At 41.8% G+C, this 24,170-nt stretch overlaps 1 protein-coding gene and 1 long non-coding RNA gene across 7 annotated transcripts; one reads left to right on the top strand and one right to left on the bottom strand.

Annotated features, from left to right (window-relative positions):
• Positions 1–290: 290 nt before the first annotated feature.
• Positions 291–22,157, bottom strand: aldh9a1 (aldehyde dehydrogenase 9 family member A1). 6 transcript variants are annotated; one of them, XM_012960888.3, is made up of 12 exons: positions 22,056–22,157; positions 17,112–17,300; positions 12,785–12,930; positions 11,189–11,318; positions 7,717–7,851; positions 7,132–7,328; positions 6,404–6,544; positions 5,613–5,801; positions 4,919–5,006; positions 1,837–1,978; positions 1,244–1,356; positions 291–446 (listed from the first exon to the last, which is right to left on the bottom strand). In XM_012960888.3, the coding sequence occupies exons 2-12, from the start codon at positions 17,290–17,292 to the stop codon at positions 352–354; spliced, it is 1,557 nt and encodes a 518-aa protein (XP_012816342.1). In that variant the 5' UTR covers positions 17,293–17,300; positions 22,056–22,157; the 3' UTR covers positions 291–351.
• On the top strand, positions 15,466–16,198 carry LOC116410451. Its single transcript, XR_004222421.1, has 2 exons — positions 15,466–15,962; positions 15,993–16,198. It is a non-coding gene; the product is annotated as an uncharacterized LOC116410451 (long non-coding RNA).
• Positions 22,158–24,170: the final 2,013 nt, after the last annotated feature.

The following is a 24,170-nucleotide window of genomic DNA, read 5'->3' on the forward strand; positions in this document are numbered from 1 at the left end:
ATACCCACAAAGACAATTAATTGGGGAAAAACAAATATGGGACCAATTGTTTTAACTGCCTTAGCAATGTATTTAGACCAAGCACATCTAATACCATGTTCGCATAAAGCTCAATTTGTAATCCCATGTTCAAAATGGGATGCTGTAGCTCATGTAAATATTTGGACGCCTGAGGAGTTTCAGTAGGTCTACCCTAATACTTGCTGTCAGGTAGGTACACATTACATTACAAGCAACTGTTTTCTTGTCCTATATTCCAAGAATAAGATTTAGAAGAAACTGCTTTATAGAAAGTTGGCAACTGGTGGAACTTTTATTGTTTATGGATACTTCAGTCATCTATTATTCGGTCTAAAAAACAGACTCTACGTTCCCCATCTCCACACAGACTGTCTTGAGCTGGGAGTAATGCTCCATGGCTGCCCATCCATTCTCACGTCCAAAGCCTGCAAGAACGGATAAGTCAGTAAGAACATACGCTAACTCAGTGATCCCCAGCCAGTGGCTTGTGAGCAACAAGTTTCTCTCTGCCCCCTTTGATATTGATCCCAGTGGCCAAAGTAGGTGCCCCTTTTTAACAGTTTTGGTTTGGAGGCAAGTTTTGGAAGCAGAGATATAGTTTTACTCCAATCAGAGCCTCCTGCAGGCCAGCAGCCCTTATGGGGCAACCAAATAGCCAATCACGGCATTCCCAAATAACTTGTTCACGCTTGTTTGACTCACAAGAAAAAAAAGGTTGGGGATCCCTGCTTTAAATAGTCTATATTTTATCCTATCGGTGCAATGCGGATTTATTTATGTCTTATTCAAACCAACATTTAATTTGGTGCTGGTCTTCTTTATATACAGTGTCAGAAGGCTGAAGGATTTAGCCAATATGCATAACTATAACCCTCTAAATGTCTGCAAAAAAGAATCTGTCTAATACTGGTCATATACTACCACATCTGGCTACAACGTGAAATTTCTCTGGCATGCCTCAATATGATAATCACTTGGGTTCCATACACAGTTTTATTTAAATGCGGTAGAAAAGGTTTTGCACCTTCATTCAAAATGTGCCAGCAGCAATATGCCCAGGGTGTGCTTAAACCCAGCACAACAAAGTAAAGGCAAACACACTGATATTTCAACAGGGAAATACACCCTTTCAATTAAAACCTATTCTTGTGAGTGCAGTGTGTAACATGCAGTAGCCAATGGATGCACTATATTGCCAGGGTTTGCTGAGCTCTGTACATACCAGACTTCTTGTATCCTCCAAAAGGCAGTTCCACTGGGCTCACATTGTAGTTGTTAATGAAACACATGCCAGCTTGCAGTGCAGCCACCACTCTGTGTGCCCGCTGAATGTCCCTGGAAAGCAGAGAGAGACGGGTTGGGATTCATACACTCCAAACAACACGGTTTGCAAAAATCCCACTGTTTATAATCCCTTATAAGTTTGGGTTATATATTGTTAAAGACCTGAGTGCCATGGTTACTATTATGATCTATGCATGTATTTTGTGGTTTTTCCTTTTCAGTCCATTCTGTGCAAAGCATACAAGCCAGTTATTGGTTAGGCCAATGCTTGTCTAATCATCCTGTAACGGTTACGTTATGTCTTTCAACCTCCAGCATACAAGTCAAAGATAGTGAGTGCTCTGGGTAATACAAAGTTAGCATGTAGATGTCTGCAAGGACAGGGCAAAATTATTAAGATGCTACAGGACACAAACCATCACTAACAGCCTAAATTGAGGGTCAAGGGGACAGTACAGCAAAGATTAAAGTTTCATACATAAAAACTGCCAGTTTGCCAAAATCCCCAGTATAGAACAGTAGGGTACCTACCTGGTGAAGACTCCTCCTGCCAAACCATAGGTGGTAGCATTGGCCCTCTCCAAAACCTCTTCCTCATTATCAAAGGGAAGGATTGACATCACAGGGCCAAAAATTTCTTCCTTAACACAGGTCATGGCATCTGTGCAGCCGCCTGAATGCAACACAAAATATAAATCATGAATTTACACTAGGGGCTTGATCACTACAGACTAAACATTGCACTATGGTCAATCATTCCCTCCTGCTATAATTCATCAACATTTGGGGACCCAAAAACAAGAAACCAGGTGCTACTGGGTCAGCTCTTCTTTGCAAATCACAACTAGAGTATATGCAATCATGAGCAAAAAATATTGGCACCTTTGAACTTTTAATAATACACTGTGTTACAACAAGTATATCTAATGAAAAATTGAAGTTAAAACCAGGTCTCCATAATATCTTGTTTAACAATTAAGATTATAGAACATTGTTATTCCATTCACAACTTAAAGGAAAACTATACCCCCAAACAATGTCGGTCTCTATAAAAACGTAATTGCATAAATGTACAACCCTGCTTCATATAAATAAACAATTTTCATAAAACTATACTTTAGTAGTATGTGCTATTGGGTAATCCTAAATAGAAAATTGTCATTTTAAGAATCAAGGATTCAGAGTGCACAGAAACAAGCCAAGGCACACATACATGCTAGGCCCCATCAGCCAATGAATGGACATAGTTCTGTCTTTTGCTTCAACATTTCTTCCTGTTACAGTCAGAGCTGCATTATTTCTGGTCATGTGATCTCTGAGGGAGCACACAGCCCATTACTAAATGGTGGCTCAAGGGAAAGGATGTAAATGAGCAATATTTACTGATATATATTCTAGTTTTGCAAGATTCTTTAATAGGTCACTTAACATAATATACCCTATCTTTTGGTTAAGTATTCATTCAGGGGGTATAGTTTTTCTTTAACAAATCCATTCAGATCAAAATGAAAAAAAAATAACTATCTGCACCCTACACTTAATATTTGGTGCCACCTGGAAAGGATAACTGAAATCAAGTGCTTCCTAGACATGACTGAGCTTCCTACATCTCTCTACTAACAGTCTGGACCACCAGATCTCCAGGCTGCAGTTTTCAGATCCCTCCACAAGTGTTCCGTTGGATTCAGATCCGGACTCACTGCCAGCCACTTCAGAACAGTGCAGTGTTTTGTATTTAATCATTCCTTGGGTGCCGTCTGAATTGTGCTTTGGAAGACTCATGATCAATGACGGAGGCTGAGCTTTCGGACACACAGTAAGATTTTTTGCTTTCTTAATCTCTGATTTCATGATGCCAAGCACAGACTCAAGGTACGCAGTTCCAGGGGCAGCAAAGCAACCCCAAAGCATCAGCAGACCACCTTTGGCTTGTGCAGGTGTGTTTTGGCAAACTACAGCCAGACCTTATGTTTTTATGTGAGAAATGGGGTCTTCCTAGGTTTCATCCCATACAGCCCTTTTTTATTGGGTTGTTAGCATGAATTGAAACTGTAAAACCATACCTCTCGACCTTGAATCAGAATGGCTATTGCTATGAGAATTGTTCGAATTTGTTTGTTCTTGATAACATCACCTACTGGAACATCTTATAGAGAGGGACTCCTTGCCTTGCTCTGGCCATGCTTTCTTTCAATTTTTTTGACTCTCCTACTTCTCTTTCACACAAAGAAAATTCATACTGAGTAAAAGTGTGCTACTTATATTGTCGCCAATCATTGTTGCATTCATATGCAAATTTAGGAGAAACACCTGTTTGAAACCAAATAGATTTTATATCTTCTAACAGATGCCACTCATTTTGTCCAGTCACTTTTAGCATCTCTGTGTGTGGAATAAAGTATGGTTTAGTCATTTGTTTCCAGTTTTGGTGTTGCAGTTCCACTGCAAACAAAATAAATACATATATAGCATTGTTATTTGCAGCATGTTCTGGTGCAAGCGTGCCAATATATTTGATCATGTTTGTATGACCCCAAATTTGAGCCAATAAAGGACTAGTAATGCCAAAAAAAGAAAATGCATTAAATAAATTAAAATGTACTGCTGCCCTGCACTGGTAAAACTGGTGTGTTTGCTACAGTAACCCTACTATACTTTATATAAACAAAGCTGCTGTGTAACCATGGGGGCAGCAATTAATCGGGAAAAAAGAAGAAAAGGCACAGGTTACATAGTAAATTACAGATAAAACACCATTGTATTCTACTATGCAACCTGTGCCTTTTTTCCAGCTTGAATGGCTGCCCCCGTAGCTTATTTACATAAACTAGATTAGTCTTTCTGAAGCAAACACCAGTACATTAAATTTTAATTATTGTAAAACACTTTAATTTTTTAATGTTACTGTTCCTTTAATGAAACCTAAAAGCTGAGAGTAAACTGCTACTAACTTATGGTGATGCAATAAATTACTGCAGTATATGCAATGCCTCCGTTTATACAACTTTATATGAATGACAAGGGAATTGCTTAGAATGATCAGCCTCAGTCAAGCTCACAGATTTCTATACAGTACATGACAACCTTTCATAAGAAATGGTCACTTTTTGACAATGACTTACAACTTAAAGGAAAAGTAACAGTAATTTTTTTTTTAATTTAAAAAAATCTATTCTACCCTGCTCCAATAATTGCCCTATCCTGCACCCGGTTTATTATTTTGAATGCTTTATTAGAAAATACCTTCTAAAACTTTGCTTCCGGTAATTTCAAATACGGCGATACGGCACTATTCCCTCTGCACAATCCACCATGCGACGATCCACATCTCCTTCTTGCCTGACTCCAAAACCGGAAGTCAATTGTTTGCCTGTACAGAAGGAAGGCTAGGAGGAGACGTGGATTGTGAACAGGGAATATCGCCGTATTTGAAATGAATGGAAGCAAAGTTTTAGAAAATGTTTTCTAATAAAGCGTTCAAACTAATAAACTGTGTGCAGGATAGGGCAATTATTGGAGCACGGTAGAATAGATTTTTTACTTAAAAAAAAATTAGTGTTACTTTTCCTTTAAAGAATTGTGTGTGGGAGGGGGAATGGTGAAAGCACATTACCTAGAACACAGGGAGTCATAAAAAAACCTCCCTTCAGTTTAGGGTCTTCTGGGCTGTAGGGCTCCCCGCCAATCAGGAATTTGGCTCCCTAAAATAGAGAGGGCATCAAGAATAAATATGTTAGCCATTTGTACCATACAGAGGTGTGTGTGTCATAGACTCAGTTATTAAATTTAACCCTTTGATAACAGAATATCTATGTGTTAACAGATTCATATACTGGACTTTACTATATAATAGTATTACACCCATTTGTCAGGGTTGTAGTATATTCTACAATGGCCAAGTTTATTTCCCACGGCAGGTGCTCCTGCTAGAAGAGAAGCGCACCAGCCTGTGGAAACAACTGACCACTGCGCCAGCATCTCCTTACATTCTTTTCTTATTGCCTGGTGCTGGGCGTTCTGTGCATGAGCAAACGGATTTGTGCAGAGGCTGCTTGGGAAAAAGAAGATAAGTAAAAAGCCAGTGCAGCTGCGGTTCTCTCATAACACAAGCACCAGTCTGGGAAAGAAATTAGCAATCTATTTCATTGGGGGGTGTCTAACATTTTGGCACCCCCCCTCAGTGAAACAGAGTGTACATGTCCTTTAAATCCGTGACTGTACTGGGTAAGTGCCATCTACAGTGATGTGTGAATGGGAGTTCCCCACTGATTAACGTCAATATAATATCGACAAATCCAGAACTTTACCTGTTCTCGAGCAGTTTTCAGGAAGCCAAACACTCTGTCCAGTTGGATCCGATTAACAATGGGACCCATCCTGGTGTCCTCCAAGAGTGGATCCCCAATTTTGATTTTCTTCACCTTCTTTACAACCTCTTCTGTGAACTTTTCTAGTATATCACGCTGGACAAAAACACGGGTCCCATTGCAGCACACCTGAAAGGAAACACTGTACTGAGGAGAATGTATACTATACATGGCACAGGCATGGAATGAAAGCAGACTGATCCACGAGCACTGCCAGGCCTTGATTCAGAGATAATGTAAGCTTAAGAATCAATCTTTTTATGCTTTCCAGATTGCCCAAAAATATGACCTCAGACCCAGGGGAAACCAGTAACCTCCATTAGAACCTGATGACGGATTAAGTGGAAGAAAGCCTTTACCTCCCACAAGTAAGCATGAGAGATAAACTAATTTAGTTTAAAATTATACATCAAACTTGACACCAAATAAACTCCAGGTCTGATCACTCCAGATGCCTCTGCTGTAATGCAACAGGAGCAGACTTTATATATTTGTTATGTTTATTTTATGTTTGTTATAGCGGAAGCTCTGATTTCCCTTTGAAAAAGAACCCCTAAATATTCAATAAAGTGATATCAGTTGGGAATAACATAGACCAATATATTTTTGCTATAAACAAGTCTAAGTCACAGGAATATACAGAAAATGTAAGTATAGCAGTGCATAGCTTCCTGCCAAAGTCTAATTGGAGTGCATAGTTACCTGCCACAGTATAGGGAGCAGATAGTTACCTGGCCCTGGGTAAGGAAATTTGCCATCATTGCCCCATTCACAGCATTCTCCAGGTCACTGTCTGAAAAGATAATAAGAGGAGACTTTCCTCCCAACTCCAGGGTGACAGGCTTAATGGATTTGGCTGCCATTTCCATGATCTAGGATAAACAACAGCATGTGACATGGTTCTGACAGATAATGTAGAAATAACACCATTGCATAAATGGCATTGAAAAGCAACACATCTTAGTAATTCAGAGCTGATATGACAGGACATACCGATCAAGGTCATCTTAGCAGGTAAAACAACTACAATCATAATACCAAAAGCATTAGCTGTCAGGTTCTATAGAAATCACATGCCTAATGTCACACAAAACAGTATGAGGTATATTTATCATGCTGTGTAAAAAGTGGAGTGAAGCATTACCAGTGATGGTGCCCAGGGCAACCAATCAGCAATTAGATTTCAACAGTTTGAAAACCAAAGCAAAGCATCTGATTGGCAGCTATGATCAACATCACCAGTAAAGTTTTACACCACTTTTTACATAGTATGATAAATATAGCCCTAAGACTAAGGTATTTGAATGTACCCCTAATCTCATGATACCCCATCCTATATTCAAGCATCCATTGTCACCAGAGAATTGTGAAAACCAAAACATGCAAGATATTACTCTTGAAGCTCACAATTCCACAGCTACGTATGAATATGCATTGAGTGAACAATTGCATTAGTCACCTTGGAGCCGGTAGGGACACTGCCAGTAAATGACACCTTGGCCACATCAGGGTGCTTGCAAAGGAATTCCCCTGTTGTTGCACCACCCTGCACAACATTAAAAAGACCTGGGGGTACCCCAGCCTCAGCAAAGATCTCAGCTAGCAGGACCACTGTCACAGGAGTAAAGGGGGATGGCTTATACACCATGGCATTACCTGTAACACAGAAATATTGTCAAAAGACAAATTAAAATTTTGCATGCACAAAAGATAAGCAAGTACTTGGTTTAACAGCAATATGCACAATGTCAGGTGTATGCAAATTACAGTGCTTTTGCTATGGGGTCTGTTGGGCATAAATATAGCAGTAGTGGGTCAATATTATTTTCTCAGAAGTTTATTTTAAAGAAGAAAGCCTCAGATTTTCTAACAAGGGAGAGCACATATTATAATAGTATGGAAACTAGCCATAAAGCATCAACACACTGTGAGTCAATGATAGAGGATAGCATATACTGTACATACACTAACATTGTGTCTGCTTCAATTCTTTACAAAATATACAAGCAAGAGAGTCCCTTATGAATATCTATAGTATACATACCACATGCCAAGGCAGGTCCTGCTTTCCAACATGCAATTTGGAAGGGGTAATTCCAAGCTCCAATCCCTACACACACTCCCAAGGGTTCACGTCTAGTGTAACCAAATGATCCCCCTGGAAGCTGTACATGCTGACCTGTAGTGAGAAAAACACAGCACAATAAACACTCTTACAGGGCTACACCACATGGCTGCTGTTGGAAATATGATGTGACTGGGGAATATGACAGTTTGCAGAGTTTGTTGATGACCCATTAAAGGACAATCAAAGGTTAATATAAATTAAAAGTAAGCCTAAGGGCTCTGGCACAGAAATCGCCTGCGCAGCGTGTGCCATCCCACCGGCGACTTACATTTTCGCCGGTGGGATGGTAGTTCGGGGAGATTAGTCACCCGTGACAAGGGAGATTTGTCGTGGGCGACTAATCTCCCCGTGTGCCAGAGCCCTTAAGGCATTCTTTTTAAGTACTTACTGCATATCTAAATTCCCAGATCCCTGCTTGCTTCTCTGAGATATGGTGCTGGCAGCCTACAGCAGTGTGAAGACTACAGTGACATCACTGAAATCTCTCTTCCCTTCCTGTAGGTGCCAGCGGCAGCCTTCCTATTCTCTGAGCATGTGTGTAACTTGATCCTGTCTCCTGTTCTGAGCTACACATGCCCACCAGCCAATCAGAAGCGGATCTGGCAGAGGGGGGGGGGAGGGAATGAAACACATGTGCAGTATGAAGCAAGGAGGGAAAGGAAGGGAGAATACCTTTTAGAGATGGCTGCCTGTTCTAGAAAATGTGAAGTAAGTGTGACTAAGTAAATATTTGATTAGGTGAGCCAAAAGTGTGGCGTTTTTACTAAACAATAGGAGGACTATTGGGCAGTATGCTTTTTACATTTTGACTTGCATTCTCCTTGTGCCTAGGATCGGTTCAGCCCACAGTCCCAGAATTTTAGGTACCAACACACAGGGAAATTAGTTGCACGATAACTTTTCACTACTGTTGGTAACTAATCTCCTGCAAATTCTTTCCCATCAGCAATGATGTAAATCACTAGTGGGAAAACTTATGTGGCACTTCGTTTTTCTAAAGTCGCCCGGTTTCCTGGAAAGGCAACTCGCCACTACCCTTAGATTTACACTTTTCTGCAAAAAGGAGATTTAATATAATTACTAGCCAGGATAAAGACAAAAATTCTTATCTGGCACATAGTACAGAGTGGGAGAACTGTACTGAAGTACAAAGGACAAAGTTTCAGAGCACCATGTGAGTGAAAGGCATTCAAGGAAGGGGAGTGCCAGGGGATGCACACATCCTATGGGTTTGCATACAAAAATGGCACAACTGAGCTTCATTCAGGCAGCCCATAGAGTGCCAAGGTGGTGCAAGGTGCCTTGTCACAATAACACATGGAACTTTGTGCTTGGTTTTTGCACTACAAGTCCCTGCTGGAAATAAGCCCCATGAAAAAATGTCTTCAGTTATAACAAAAAGAGTAGCCCCAGACGCCTTGCACAGGACAGTGCATGTATAATGTGGACAGTGCAATTCTATATACAGTGGTGTGAAGATCTATTTGCCCCCTTCCTGATTTTTTTATTCTTTTGCATGTTTGTCACACTTAAATGTTTCTCCTCATCAAAAACCGTTAACTATTAGTCAAAGATAACATAATTGAACACAAAATGCAGTTTTTAAATGAAGGTTTACATTATTAAGGGAGAAAAAAAACTCCAAATCTACATGGCCCTGTGTGAAAAAGTGATTGCCCCCCTTGTTAAAAAATAACTTAACTGTGGTTTATCACACCTGAGTTCAATTTCTGTAGTCACCCCCAGGCCTGATTACTGCCACACCTGTTTCAATCAAGAAATCACTTAAATAGGAGCTACCTGACACAGAGAATTAGACCAAAAGCACCTCAAAAGCTAGACATCATGCCAAGATCCAAAGAAATTCAGGAACAAATGAGAACAAAAGTAATTGAGATCTATCAGTCTGGTAAAGGTTATAAAGCCATTTCTAAAGCTTTGGGACTCCAGCGAACCACAGTGAGAGCCATTATCCACAAATGGCAAAAACATGGAACAGTGGTGAACCTTCCCAGGAGTGGCCGGCCGACCAAAATTACCCCAAGAGCGCAGAGACAACTCATCCGAGAGGCCACAAAAGACCCCAGGACAACATCTAAAGAACTGCAGGCCTCACTTGCCTCAATTAAGGTCAGTGTTCACGACTCCACCATAAGAAAGAGACTGGGCAAAAACGGCCTGCATGGCAGATTTCCAAGGCGCAAACCACTTTTAAGCAAAAAGAACATTATGGCTCATCTCAATTTTGCTAAAAAACATCTCAATGATTGCCAAGACTTTTGGGAAAATACCTTGTGGACCGACGAGACAAAAGTTGAACTTTTTGGAAGGTGCGTGTCCCGTTACATCTGGCGTAAAAGTAACACAGCATTTCAGAAAAAGAACATCATACCAACAGTAAAATATGGTGGTGGTAGTGTGATGGTCTGGGGTTGTTTTGCTGCTTCAGGACCTGGAAGGCTTGCTGTGATAGATGGAACCATGAATTCTACTGTCTACCAAAAAATCCTGAAGGAGAATGTCCGGCCATCTGTTCGTCAACTCAAGCTGAAGCGATCTTGGGTGCTGCAGCAGGACAATGACCCAAAACACACCAGCAAATCCACCTCTGAATGGCTGAAGAAAAACAAAATGAAGACTTTGGAGTGGCCTAGTCAAAGTCCTGACCTGAATCCTATTGAGATGTTGTGGCATGACCTTAAAAGGGCGGTTCATGCTAGAAAACCCTCAAATAAAGCTGAATTACAACAATTCTGCAAAGATGAGTGGGCCAAAATTCCTCCAGAGCGCTGTAAAAGACTCGTTGCAAGTTATCGCAAACGCTTGATTGCAGTTATTGCTGCTAAGGGTGGCCCAACCGGTTATTAGGTTCAGGGGGCAATTACTTTTTCACACAGGGCCATGTAGGTTTGGATTTTTTTTCTCCCTAAATAATAAAAACCCTCATTTAAAAACTGCATTTTGTGTTTACTTGTGTTATCTTTGACTAATAGTTAAATGTGTTTGATGATCAGAAACATTTTGTGTGACAAACATGCAAAAGAATAAGAAATCAGGAAGGGGGCAAATAGTTTTTCACACCACTGTATATGTACAAGCATCAGTCCAGTGACTATATGCTACTAGGTGCAGACAAAGCTGAAAGAGACTTGCATCCTAACTATAGCTCAAACCAGATTTAATCTAGTCAGAAAAATAGCAGTGTATTTCTGGCCAGTAAAATATCTAATATAGAGAGATTCTGGTACCAATCTATATATAAGCAAGTACATATTTTTACTTCTAGATATTTACATGTGCACTTCAACTATTATTGAACTGCAAAATGTCAAAAATAGCAGGGAATTCACCATAATCCCACATCATGATAACCAATGTATGTTTTTACCTGCCATAGCCCCAGCATGCCCTGCATAGTACTCTAGAGTCTGCCATGATATCTCCACGTCAACTCTGGCTTCAAAGATAGACTTCCCATTATTTATTGTTTCCATTGCAGCAATCTCCTCACTGCGCTCCTGTCAGAAAATGTGGCAAAGAACTGTCAAGTACTTAATCATTGTAAACACCCTTTTATCGCTATAAATATTGGGTGGGTCTCAATGCCATACATAAATATATAAAAGGAGTGGTTCACCTTCAGGTTAGTATGTTATAATATTCTTAGCAACTTTTCACTTGGTCTCCATTTTTTATAGTTCTTGAATTACTTGCCTTCAGACTCTTTCCAGCTTTCAAAAGGGGACACTGACCCCGGCAACAAAAAAACTATTGCTCTGTTATTGTTACTTATCTTTCTATTTAGGCCCTCCTCTATTCATATCCTTGTCTCCTGGTTGCTAGGTTAAATTGGACCAGAATAGATAGTGGCTAAAATTCCAAAATGGAGAGCTGCTGAACACAAACCTAAATAATTCAAAAGTTGCTAATAAAAAATGAAGATCAACTGCAAATTATCCCAAAATAGCACTCTGTACATTATACTAAAAGTTCATTTAATTAAGTGTTAATATATTTTGACTCAAGACGTATTAAAGGAGCAGTAAAAAAAAAAAATATTAACACTTAATTGCCCTCAAAACTGCTATAATAATAGGTAAGCCTTACTCCTCCTTTGAGGAGCTTAGGTGTCTTAGGTCCAACTGGCCTAAGGCTGGCCCTGACATATTGGGCCCAGTAGGGCCCCACACCAGCAGGAATAAGCACATAAAGCTGTCCAGTCTGCCCTGCTGAGTTTTGGGACATTAAACACAAAGTGAGAAATGTATTCATACTGCTACCTCAGGGTACGCACCATGCTTGAGGGGCCAATAATCATCGTCTCACACTGTAAATAGTATACTTAGGTAAGTAGAGTAAAACATTACCGGTGATGTTGCTCATAGCAGCCAATCAGATGCTTTGCTTTGGTTTTATAACTGTTGAAATCTAATTGCTGATTGGTTGCCCTGGGCTATACCAATAATAAATATACCCCTTAGTGTGTCAGTGCCCAGTGCTTGGGGGTCACATTGTGACATAAAATGTTGGGGGCCAATGGAACAAGAGCAGGGTTATTTGCCCACCAAGGCCTGTAACCCTGTGCCAGCTGGCAACACCTTGTGTAGGGGGCCCCCTGCCAAAAAGGTCCCAATTAGGCCCCGAAGTTTACAAGACCGGCCCTACCTTAGGTCCATCAGTGCAAAGCTAACTTCTGGTTCAGCACACAGGAATCCAAGCTGCCTGTTGCCTTTTTTTGCAAGTAAAATTCAATCTGAAGATTTTAAAGAATCAAAGGGGAGTAAGCCTTCCTATTATAGCAGTTTGGGAGGAAATGACTGATATCACTTCTCATGCCTCTTGTTCCCTAATGTTAATACACAGTATAAAACAAATAATACAATTATTTGACCAGTGTGGGACCCAAACTTACCAGAAAACCACAGATAAATAACGATACAATTCTGCCATAGTGTTCCTGTAATTAAATGTCTTTCCTACTTACCCTGATGATACGAGCAGCCTCTAGCAAGACTCGGCTTCGCTCCATACCAGATTTTTGGCTCCATATTTTAAAGGCAGACTTGGCACTTTGAATGGCTTCATTTACCTCCTTCTCCCCAGAGCAAGCGAATGTTGAAATAACACGACCTGGCACAGAGTAAACATGAATGTCATTAGATCATCATCAGTTACTACCTCTGATCCACACAAGTATATACAGAATGTATATACACATGAATAAAGGTCAATAAAGATATTTAAGGGCTCATACCCCAGCTTCTGCTTAAAGATTCTTTCATTCACCCAGCAAAATTACATTATTTACTTTTGTCAGAAAAGCTGAGAAATGTAACTCTTCAACAGCCACAGAATATGTTCAGGGTCGGACTGGGCTGTCCAAGACCCACTGGAACTGATGCCTGGGGGCCCCCACCCCATTAACTATGGCAATCCCCCTCCACCCACTGTGTACCACGCTTCCTACTTGTGGCCGCAATGGGTAGGAGATGTGCCAGCACCTGCAGTTAGCTGAGGGAGTGGGCCTGGATCGGGAGGGGGCTGCAGGGCCCACAAGGGACGGGGCCCACTGGGTTTTTTCCTAGTGCCCTGCTGGCCCAGTCTGATCCTGAATATGTTGCATTTGGGCTAAATAAAGCACTTTTCCATAAGCAAGCTATTTATCAGTGGGCTGCTGGATTTTTTGCTCATGTACATTCTATGGTTTCAGCAATTATGGACCTAACTCCCAACACCACAGAATTTACATATTCAGGTTACTCTCCAATCTCATGTTTTCTGGCAGCACGCAGCATTGAAACAGCAAAATGAGTAAGTGTCCAAAGGGTTAAGGCAGCCCAAGAACTCTGGCCCCTTACCAAGTACTGCCTTGCTGCATACTGAGTATTTCAGTGGAACCTTGAAATGTAGCCAGTGATAGAGAAATACAGTCAACTATGTGCAATCTCTGGCAAAATACTCCGCAACATGCAAGATAAACATTTTTCTAGAATGATATAACTCTCTGCAAATAGGTTTCAAGTTACCCTTTTAAGAGTTTATACAAAAAATACATTTTAGTATATTTTAGCTGCTGCTAAAGGCGGCAGCTAAAGCCTTGGGTTAAATTTGCCCCCCCCACAAGTTCACTTACAACACAAACTGCTTATTTTGGGTTATATCACTAATCGTGTGGAAGATGTTACTGTTTCTAAGTTTGTTACTATAAGAGCAAATGAGAAACCATGGCTAACTAGCAAAGTTAGGGCGATGTTGAGAGCTCGTAATGCAGCTTTTAGGGCTGGCAATGGAGAATCCTTTAAATGCCCATACATGTTAAGATCCGCTCGCTTGGCGACCTCGGGCGGAGACCACATCAATGAGCCAATGCGGTCCCCGATCCGACTAAATTTTTTAACCTGCCCGATCAATATCTGGTCGGGCATGCCCCTCGTTCCTGCCCCTACACTGTCGATAATCTGCCGAATCAGTCCAAGGGACCGATATCGGCAGCTACAAATGGCCCGTATATGGCCACCTTTAGGATTGCAGGTGCCAATCTGTCAAAGGCCATTAAAGCAGCAAAGCAGGTATATGCACAAAAGATACAAGGTCATTTTTCTGATACTAGGGATGCAAGGCAAATGTGGCAAGGAGTTAAAGCCATTACAAGCTACAAACCTCCTGTACCTGAATGTACCAACGCCACCTCAAACTCAACCTAACAAAAACTGAACTAATGATCTTTCCGCCTAAGCCTGGTCCTACCCCCCCCCCCCTTTTCTATCTCTATTGATGGCACCCTCTTCAACCCCGTCGATTCGGCGCGTTGTTTGGGGGTGATCTTTGACTCCAGTCTCTCCTTTTCTAACCACATTAACACCACTGTCAAAACCTGTCACTTTTTATTACGCAATATTGCCAAAATTCGTCCCTTTCTTTCTACTGCAACAGCTAAGCTGCTCATGCATGCTCTCATCCTGTCACAACTGGACTACTGCAACCTGCTATTAACCGGCCTCCCTAACTCCCATCTTTCCCCCCTACAGTCTATATTAAACACTGCTGCCAGAATTCTCCTCCTCTCATCCAGGAGAGTTCAGGCCCTTCCCCTGCTAAAGGCCTTATCGTGGCTTCCTATCAAACAAAGAATATCCTACAAACTTCTTCTCCTAACCTTCAAGGCCCTCCATTCCTCTGCTCCTCACTACATCTCGTCCCTTGTGTCTCCGTATGTTCCCGGCCGACTCCTTCATTCCTCGCAGAGCAATCGTTTGGTTGCGCCCCCCACTACTACTGCGGTTTCCCGCCTTAAACCTTTCTGCCTGGCTGCCCCCTACATTTGGAATGCCCTCCCTGATTTCCTCCGGAGAGAATCCTCCCCCAGTCTTTTTAAAACTAAGGTTAAAGACTACCTTTTGGAGCACTCGCCCATCACCTGATCTGGGAACTGGCACTTATATTGTAGTGTCACCCACTGTGACCTACAGCACTTATATTTGCCTATTTGTGTCTGTAAGTTACCCTCCCATATAGATTGTAAGCTCTACGGGGCAGGGACCTCCTTCCTCTTGTGTCCTCGACTCTTAACTTATTGCTGCTGTATTTACCTGTATTTATTATTATACTTTGTATTTATCTATTATCTTATTAACACCCTGTTTGTATTAATGTATTCTACTGTACAGCGCTGCGTACATAAGTAGCGCTTTATAAATAAAGATATACATACATACTGATGATGAGTCCCTTCCGGATAGGTTGAAAAAATTTTATGCTAGGTTTGATGTACAAATTAATACTCCCAACAAGAAGGATCTCCCTTCCTTCAAACAGCCAGATGCTTTATCTGACTGTGGACGTGGTACGGCGAAGTTTCTCGAAAAGCTGCTGGTCCTGATCAGATTTCTGTGACATGTTTGAATGACTATTGACCTATTGCACTCACACCGATAGTCATGAAATGCTTTGAGAGAATTGTCATACCACACATTAAAAATATGCTATGTTAGGATGGTGTTTATTGATTTTAGTTCTGCTTTCAATAATTTTATTCCACAAAAGATTGTGGATTTTAGAAAGATTCCTTTTACCCATAAAGCTCTCTTTATAAATGGCTCCATTGTTCAGAATGTCAGTAACTTTACATTTCTTGGTTCAGATCTCAAACAATCTCATTTGGGGTTTAAATTCTGCCTCTCTTGTTAGTAAAGCTCAACAATGGCTTTTCTTTTTGTGAACATTGAGGAAAGTAAATCTTACCGCCTCTATACTTTTTTTTTTTTTTATCGAGGGGTTATAGAGAGCGTATTGACAAATTCTGTTACTGTGTGGTACGGTAATTGTGGTGCTGTTTATCAATTAATTTGCTTGTGTATATTTTTGTATGCAGATGTGATGACAATAAAGCTTGACTTGACTTGAAAGTGTTTATGGTACAAGGAAAAGGGCAAATAAATTAAAATAACCATACTGTAGAGGTCTTTCAGTTGATTAAAAGGAGGGTTCTGTCATCTTTGCAGGATGCTTCTGCCAATAGTTATCGCAGATGGAAGGTGTGCTGGTGGGCCTCCTATCCTGGTGGGCCCTGGGCAAATGCCCCTTTTGCCCATTTAGTAAAATGGCCCTGAACTCAAGTTATGTTCTTTGAAGAATTGCTCAGACCACATAGTGCAGACTGTCATTTACATCAAATGGAATCGAATCAACGCTTTTCAGCCAAAATCCGCCTGTCACCAGTGATATAATGTGGATTCATTAATGCAAATGACAGACTACACATTTAACACTCATTCAGTAACTTCACCAGCAGAGAATAAGTCATGTGTCTAAGAGCTAAAGCTACACACAATGTATAATACACATACTGTGTGCAAATGTGTGCCTTACAGCCCAGCTTAAATTATAGCCCCCATGGCTACACAAAAGCTTATTTATTTAAGATATGGCAGTGCTTCAAAACAAACAAATACTATTTACCACTCAGGGCAAAGACATATTTAACCCAAGCAACAGTGTAATAAGTATCAGACCAGCTATGTTTGCCCATCTCTAGTGTTCCATAAAAGAAAAGGCAAGCCCTTGCTGTGGCAGATATGGATCAAAGAGTTCAGTCTGTTTTACAGTCATAAGACTAGCACACTGCATGGGGGCCCTGCCAACACACCACAGACATGGGAGGTTCACTCTAACGGCAGTGACACATGGGGTGATTAGTCGCTGCGCCTTTCTGAAGAAGCAGAAACAGGAAGGCTCAATATTTCAGCATTAAGCTTTCCTTTACTGCAATACTGGGAATTTGTTAAAGCACAGAGATGGCTCTCATCACTCACCTGTAGAAGGTTCATAAGCCTTCTCCTCTCCTACTGAGTCAACTGGCTGCACACGACTACCCCCTCGGTAGTTGAGGGGTAGGGTGTTCTGGAAAGTCCCGGTGGTCAGCGAACGGCTCATGGCAAATTGGAGGTTGGGCACAAACAATTTAAAAATTGGTACAGATCGCAGGAGACTCATTCAGAGATCTGGAAAATGAGCAAGGTTAAAAGGGACGTCAGTGTTTCATGTGGGAAAGGACAAGTAGTACCCTTAGTCCAGTTCAGTTTAATTCAATAATACTTTACATTACTTTGCATTAGTGAAGCCTTAAAGGACCATTATAAAACAATGTAATATTTATCATTTCTTTTAGCGCTTTTGAAACTTTACAGATTTTGATTAGTGTTTCTGCAGCCAGAAGCTAAAGTTACTGATACAGGAAGCATCCTCTGACACTTCTCTGCTCAGTGCTGTCGCTCACCAAATGTCTATAACCATACCATACACTGCAAAAAGGGCCTTAAATAGTCAAACCCAAAAACACAGAAACAAGCATGCAGCCTATAAGGAGCTATGGATAGAATGCAGGAGATAATGGGTTACATTGCACTGCACAACGTGCACTCCAGAGACAATACCCAAGAGCTTAAACTCTATGAGAAGATCACGGCTGAGAGCTGGCAGGTTTTGCACTGGAAGATTCTGGCCCTATTCACACACAGCAGAACCAGAGACCTTGGTAGACAATAATAACAAATGTTTAACCAAACCAACATGTCATGAATGTGCCATGAACATTCCATGCAGTTGTAAAAAGAAAGCTGAACCAGGGCATCCCACTATATATGCAAAGTCTAAGGGAATATGTACCATTTTAACCACATATTAAATGTGCAACTTGGAGTGTTCAACCTGCCATTCTCTAACTGCCCACACTCCCCCAGTAGCTTGAGGGACAGCCACAGGCTTCAGACCCCAGATACAGTATAAGGACCCAGAGTCAGAGGATCCTTTAAGAACCAAAGCCATTATAAAAGTATCTAGTGAACTGTCTGAATGATCAATAGTACTTTTTAACAAAAATGTGAATTCTACCATGCCATTTGTTTTTAGAATGTCATTGCCCATATCGGATTGGTGCTAGAATCAGCCAATCAGAGCAGGAGGAATCTGTCCTGGACTTACAGCATCAGTTAGCTAATTGCAGGAGCAAACATTTTAAGCTATGGACCTTAAATTACATTCTGTAAACAATTGTTATTAAACATCAAGTATAGTTTAGTAACTATTTACTATAGCAAAGGTTCCCCTTTAAATCCACGTAGAGTTCCAGCTTTTCTTATTGTGCCTGCACACTGTGTGGCCCTCCAGCTGCTGTAAATCAAAAACTCTCTCTGATACCAGATATGTCTATGTCCGTGACTGACAGGGCAAGAGCAGCTGGAGGGCCTCACTATGGATAACTGTTATAAGAAGTCAGAATTTTAAATCAGCACAACTCGCAGTGTGGAGCCCTGGCTAGAACTGCCCTCCCAGGCCGAGCTCTGACACTACAGCTTCTCCTGCCCCAAAGCAAATACCATGAGCCATTAGCGAAGCCCACCGCTCTGCGCAGCTTCCACCGGATCTGCCCTCTCAGTCCGGGTTGGATAAGGTATTATGGAGCGAACTGCCCCGCCCCTTTCCCTCTTCCCCACGCCCATTCTGTGCCCCTGCTCGGCCCTCCCTCCGCTAGTAGCTTGCGGTGGAAGAGGTTTTCTCTCTCCCAGGGGCGGGCCAAGCCGACCGGGCGCCCTAGGCAACCCGGTCTGCCAACTCCGCCCACCTCCCCCTCCCAACGGCGCATGCGCGCCAATGCACAGGGGGAGGTGTAGGGGGGCGGGGCGGTTAGTCGGTCATTGCCTCCCCCGCTAATGACAAGAGGCGGAGGCAATGACAAAGTAGCACTAGGGGTAGGCAGGAGATGTACCTACCTGGCGCCCCTCGATCGTTGCGCCCTAGGCAGCTGCCTCTTCTGCCTACCCCTAGTTCTGGCCCTGCGAGTCTCTCCAATTGTGGTTTGTTTTTGCACCCTACAAAACATCCTACAATTCTCAAAAAGTCAACAGAAAGAACCCAGTGCTGATTTGGCCCAATAGGAATGCGTTCCTCTCGCATCGCACATTTTGGTGTCCTATGTGCACTTTGTGCGCCAAGCTGTATTCACAGAATGTTAGTGAGATTGTTAGAGCCAGAGTGGTGTCTGCTTAGTGTTAGAGGCGCTCTCTGTGACAGGCCCTGAGCCCAGCCCTTATTTACTGAGGAGCACTGAGCTGCACAGGTTTGTCTCTCTTCCGCAAGCGCACAGAAAGGCAAGCTGATGTGCATCTCCCATTCCTTAACACATTATATAAGTTATAGAGTTAAGCTGGCCATACATGCACTGATACAATCCTATGAAACAAAGTTAAAGGAGACGTATTGGATAAATGGAAAAAAACTTAGGAACAATATACGGTGCTGGTATTAGTTTGGGCTAAAATTGAATACTGTCTGCAAAAATGGCCCCTTTTTTGGAGCTCCCTATAGATCCTATCAGTCCTATCAGTCTGTTTCAAATGAAGGGTGGGCGTGTCCTAAAAGTCCCTGCCTGAAGTGCAGCAGGAGGGGGAGGGCCAATCACAGCTGGGCACTCACACAAGCAAAGACAGGCTTCAGTTCCCTATCAGGTCAGCCTAGCTGCTGATTGGTTCCAATCCTACAGTGCTTCTACTGAGAGCTGCAGGTTCCCCTGCACATCCAAACATCCAGAGAATTCAGCCAGGGAAGTGGAACAGATGGGCGGGACTTGTGGGGTTTTGGGGGAATTTCTCAATAAATCAGTCAAAAACCCAACTTTGTTTAAGCACAACCCTTCTATATTTAAAAGAGTATAATTCACTGGTACGTTCTTAATTTTTATATGATATGTCTTTGGGAATGTGTGGGCTCTGAAATAACATCCTGACAATCTTCGTACTGTGGCGATCAGTCGATTGGACAGGTAAGAAAAGTTTGTTGGATAATAATTATATTGTCTATCCGAAAGTATCCGTGGGGGACCTACAATGTATTTCTGGGGCACAGCTTTCATACAGTTGTTTGGGAATTATTAATGGCTGAAACATTGTCAGATTTGTCATTGTTCTTACTTTAATCCTACAATTTCAATCAGAATGTTAGTATTAGATTGCTGCATTAAAACATACGCTCAATATCCAACTGGTAGTCGTAAGTCAACAAAAATCCGTATGTGTATGGCCAGCTTTACCCACAGCCCAGAGCTTGTGCTTTGCTTAAGTTTGTATGTACTCCAAAGGGCTCATTTACTAAAATAAACCTAAAGTTCTCAAGGTAAGACCATTGCTAGTTGTCTATACACCAAAGGCAGAGCTTTCTCCCAAGAATTTCCCTAACGTGCCACAACTTGCACGTGATTTATCAGTAAAGGTGCCAATTGGCTTTTGCACTGGTAAATTGCATGCAGGCTGTGGTGCTGGTTTTCCTTTATCAAACACCATCACTTCAATGGACACTGTATCATAACAAGAATTAGGCCTGCCCATTCCTGCCCTCCGTTGCCTGCAGTGGAGTTTTAATGTTCAAGCACAGGGGAATGCTGGTTTTTAAGATCATATTTATTGTGAAGCAGGCTAGCAGAAAGAGGCAACAGGCTTTAAAGAGGGGATGAGAAGGACTAATTACCTCTTCCCTAGGGCTTATTTATAAACATAGGGGCTAAATTGCACATGTGCACTTGCAGTAGACTTTTCAAAACTGATTGCTACTGGCATCTGCACTGCAGGATTTGGAGATCAGCGCATTTAGAATGGACCCAGCAGGCTGGTAACCTAACTAGGACCCCCTGGGCCCTGGTGCAGTACTTGCAACCGGCCCCCCCACTTCTCCCCCAGTAAGCATTTTCTCTCTTCCGAAAGATGTGATGTGGCCTCTTGTTGGTCACTAGGGGGTGCAGGCCCTGGTGCAATTGCACCCCCTGCACCCCTGGTAGTTATGTTCCTGCAGCAGGCCTTCCTATTCCCAGCAGGCAATGCAGTATGTCCTAGCCCTGGCTTGCACAAGATCAGCAGATTAAAAAGAGTTGAGGAGTGGGGGCAATGTTCCCTCTAAGCTGTGGGCTTGTGCATGCACACAAATTTTCAGGCCACTGCACACAAATTGTGGTGTGTACAAAGAATTTTATGCAAAAACACCAAACTTTGTATTTATTCTGACCTGAGCATTATAATCTAAGAAATGTTCAGTCCCTCTGTTGTATATCTTCAATCTAACATCTATACCACTGCCCAGTTGCTAGCTTCAGTCACCCTGGCAACCAAACATCAGTTAAAAACAGCAGCCCATGTATCTTTTTACATGCAGATATTGCTTACCCACTATTCCTGAACTGGATCTTTTCTCAGAATTCTCACTGTAAACAAGGTCAGCCCTGTGCCACGAGGAGTCATGAGTGCTCAGGCGTATGGGTGCTACAATAATAAAGTCTGTGACTATGCTGCTCTAAAGCATTGGGTAGGTTACATAAAAAACACTGTCTTTATCAGCTTTATCAGTCAATAGCCAATGGGAGCACAAACCTTGGTCAGCACAATGCCCCATAATAACAGACTTTCCTCTACTACTGGCACAGCCTAGAGACACTAAAAAGAGAAAATTTTACCTTGTGAATTGCCATGTAACTTATGAACAGTTTCCTGGATATTAGGGCTTTTTTTAAAAAATTCTGCTAAATCTGGTTCTGTGTATAAGCAAGCCTTGTCGAACAAGCTCAACTACCTGTCTACTTAAAAAAAAAAAGAGTCAAATGTTAGCAAATACAATGTTAACTGATGGCGCCCGCCTGTTGCAAACTCCTGACACAAGCAACCGATCGATACAGTTGACCTTTATTATTTAAGAGACATTAATGATTGAATGTTTACCTTCATGGAAAAGTTGTGCAGTAGTTAAAGTCTCCGCTGTGCCAGTCTCCACAACAGCCAATGTTGCACAAATCCTAGGCAGTTCTACAAGCCCTTAGCTAATTATCCACTCCAGAGCTGGGAGGGAGTCACACGCTTTATTGCTATTGGCCTTGACAAATTCCCCATTCACAGTCAGACCCAACTAAAAGACAATGTCAGGTAGAAACTAACTGATAAGTTAACCTATGCCCCTAAATACTCAATGGCTGCTGCAGTCATTGCCTAACAGAATTTTCAGACCTGCCCGATAAATACCTGGATCAGCCCAATTTGGCACAGCTTCTATCACATATACAACATTTTGCTCTACTGCTATGAGAGTGGGCCCTGCATATTAGGTTCTTGATGGGTCCTGCAAGGCCTTGTCTGTCATTGGGAAGCTAGGCTGAACTGTATGTTCCTTGATTTATAGCAGATACATTTCAGAGCCTGAGTAGGATTGTGTAAAGGTGGTCATAAAAGTTATGATCTGCTCGTTTGACTACGGACAATATTTGGTTAATTCAATCAAATTAAAATGTTGGGTATAGGGGTCGTTGGACTGCATCAACAAGCAGATGCGGTCCCCAACCTAATGGAAAAATCAAACCTGCCTGATCAAGATCCAATTTTAGGCCAGGTAGGCCTGTTAGGGGTGCCCATACACAGGCAGATAAGCTGCCAAATTAGTCTGAAGGACCCAAATCGGCAGCTGAAATCGGCCCATGTATGGCCACCTTAAGTTCTACTAACTCTGTCCTCTCTAATTGGTAGGGGTGCTATCTTCTAGCCGCTTCACTAAATGATTTGGCTTTAGGCATCTAGATAGGAAACATTAGTATTTGCATCTAAATGTTCTAGTATAACAGCGCCTGACGTTCTCCAGAGTCTCTCCATGCTAGTCTTCATTTGCTTTCTGCCTCCCTCCAGTGTAAGCTAAAAGTACAGCATTTTAATAAACATTTATTTAAAGTGCTGCTAACCTTTCTACAGCAATGACATTGTGCACTAATATTCTAAGTTATAGTTTGAATTAAAGGGCAGGTAACACCAGACAAGGAAAATGCCCTAAAAGCATTCAGTCTATAAATTACAGTCCCCAAACATGGAAGGGGAACACAAAAAGAAAACACTAGGGTGAGTGTTCCTTGATGGTTAGAGTGGACAATTTGGGAACAATAGTGGGGTGACTATATACCAGACCTGGACTGGGATTAAAAACAGACCCTGGTACACAAAGGCCCAAACAGCCCCTCCCAGCTGAATAAATAGTGACTGTCTATGGCATCTTACAGCAGCCCCTCTGGCATTTGCCAGAACCCACAGATGGCAGTCTGGGCCTGCTATACATATATTTATTGGTAGCCTGTGTGCTGCAAAGATCTGTCATGTTATGTTGAGAATTTAACCCTATCTGAATGGCCTCAAGGTGGGTGCAATGCTGCTGTGAAGATTCCGATTTGTGTTACTCCCACCAATGTTTCAGTGCCTCCCTGCAGTGAATAAAATACTAACAAAGTTTTATGGAAACAAAGTATACAGAGCACCAAACCGCACACCCACCAGCCCAACAAAGTCTTAGTGCTTGTCTATGGGATTTTACAGCAGCCCCAATGGCATTTGCCAGATTTCTGTTTACCGGGCCTAGCTTACTGCTGTAGGCAAAGTGCAAGTTAAGTGGTTGTTACAAGTTACTGGCAACTGTAATCCTTGCTCATGTTGGTGCATAATCCCAGGCCTGCAAATATAATGATTAAACACACGCCCAGTACTAATATTTATTCCATATGTTGATCTTAGATAGTATAATACATTATTGGTTTTATCAGATAACATGTCCAGTAGGTGGCAGCGCTTGACAAGATTCCTCTTACAAAAAAACGACATACACTAGAAGCTTGGCTATTTATGCGTGTTTTGGCATAAAAAAAAAAGATCCAGTTCTACGCCCAATAGTTTACCATCAGGTTAATTTCTAGTTATAGAATGTCCTTTTTTTAACAAATTCGTCATTACTTTTTTTATAGTCTTTAAATTATTTGCCATATTCTTTTGCTAGCTTACAATTTAAAGTCCTATTTGGTTGTTGGGGTC

Source organism: Xenopus tropicalis, chromosome 4, assembly GCF_000004195.4.
Source record: "Xenopus tropicalis strain Nigerian chromosome 4, UCB_Xtro_10.0, whole genome shotgun sequence".
Classification (NCBI taxonomy): domain Eukaryota; kingdom Metazoa; phylum Chordata; class Amphibia; order Anura; family Pipidae; genus Xenopus; species Xenopus tropicalis.

Coding starts and splice junctions, on each gene's coding strand:
- aldh9a1 (XM_012960888.3), bottom strand. CDS start 17,292: ATGAGTCTCCTGCGATCTGTACCAATTTTTAAATTGTTTGTGCCCAAC. Junction 11,319..12,784: donor AGGCTGCTCGTATCATCAGG/GTAAGTAGGAAA, acceptor ATTTTCTGACAG/GAGCGCAGTGAGGAGATTGC. Junction 447..1,243: donor TGGAGGATACAAGAAGTCTG/GTATGTACAGAG, acceptor CCGTTCTTGCAG/GCTTTGGACGTGAGAATGGA.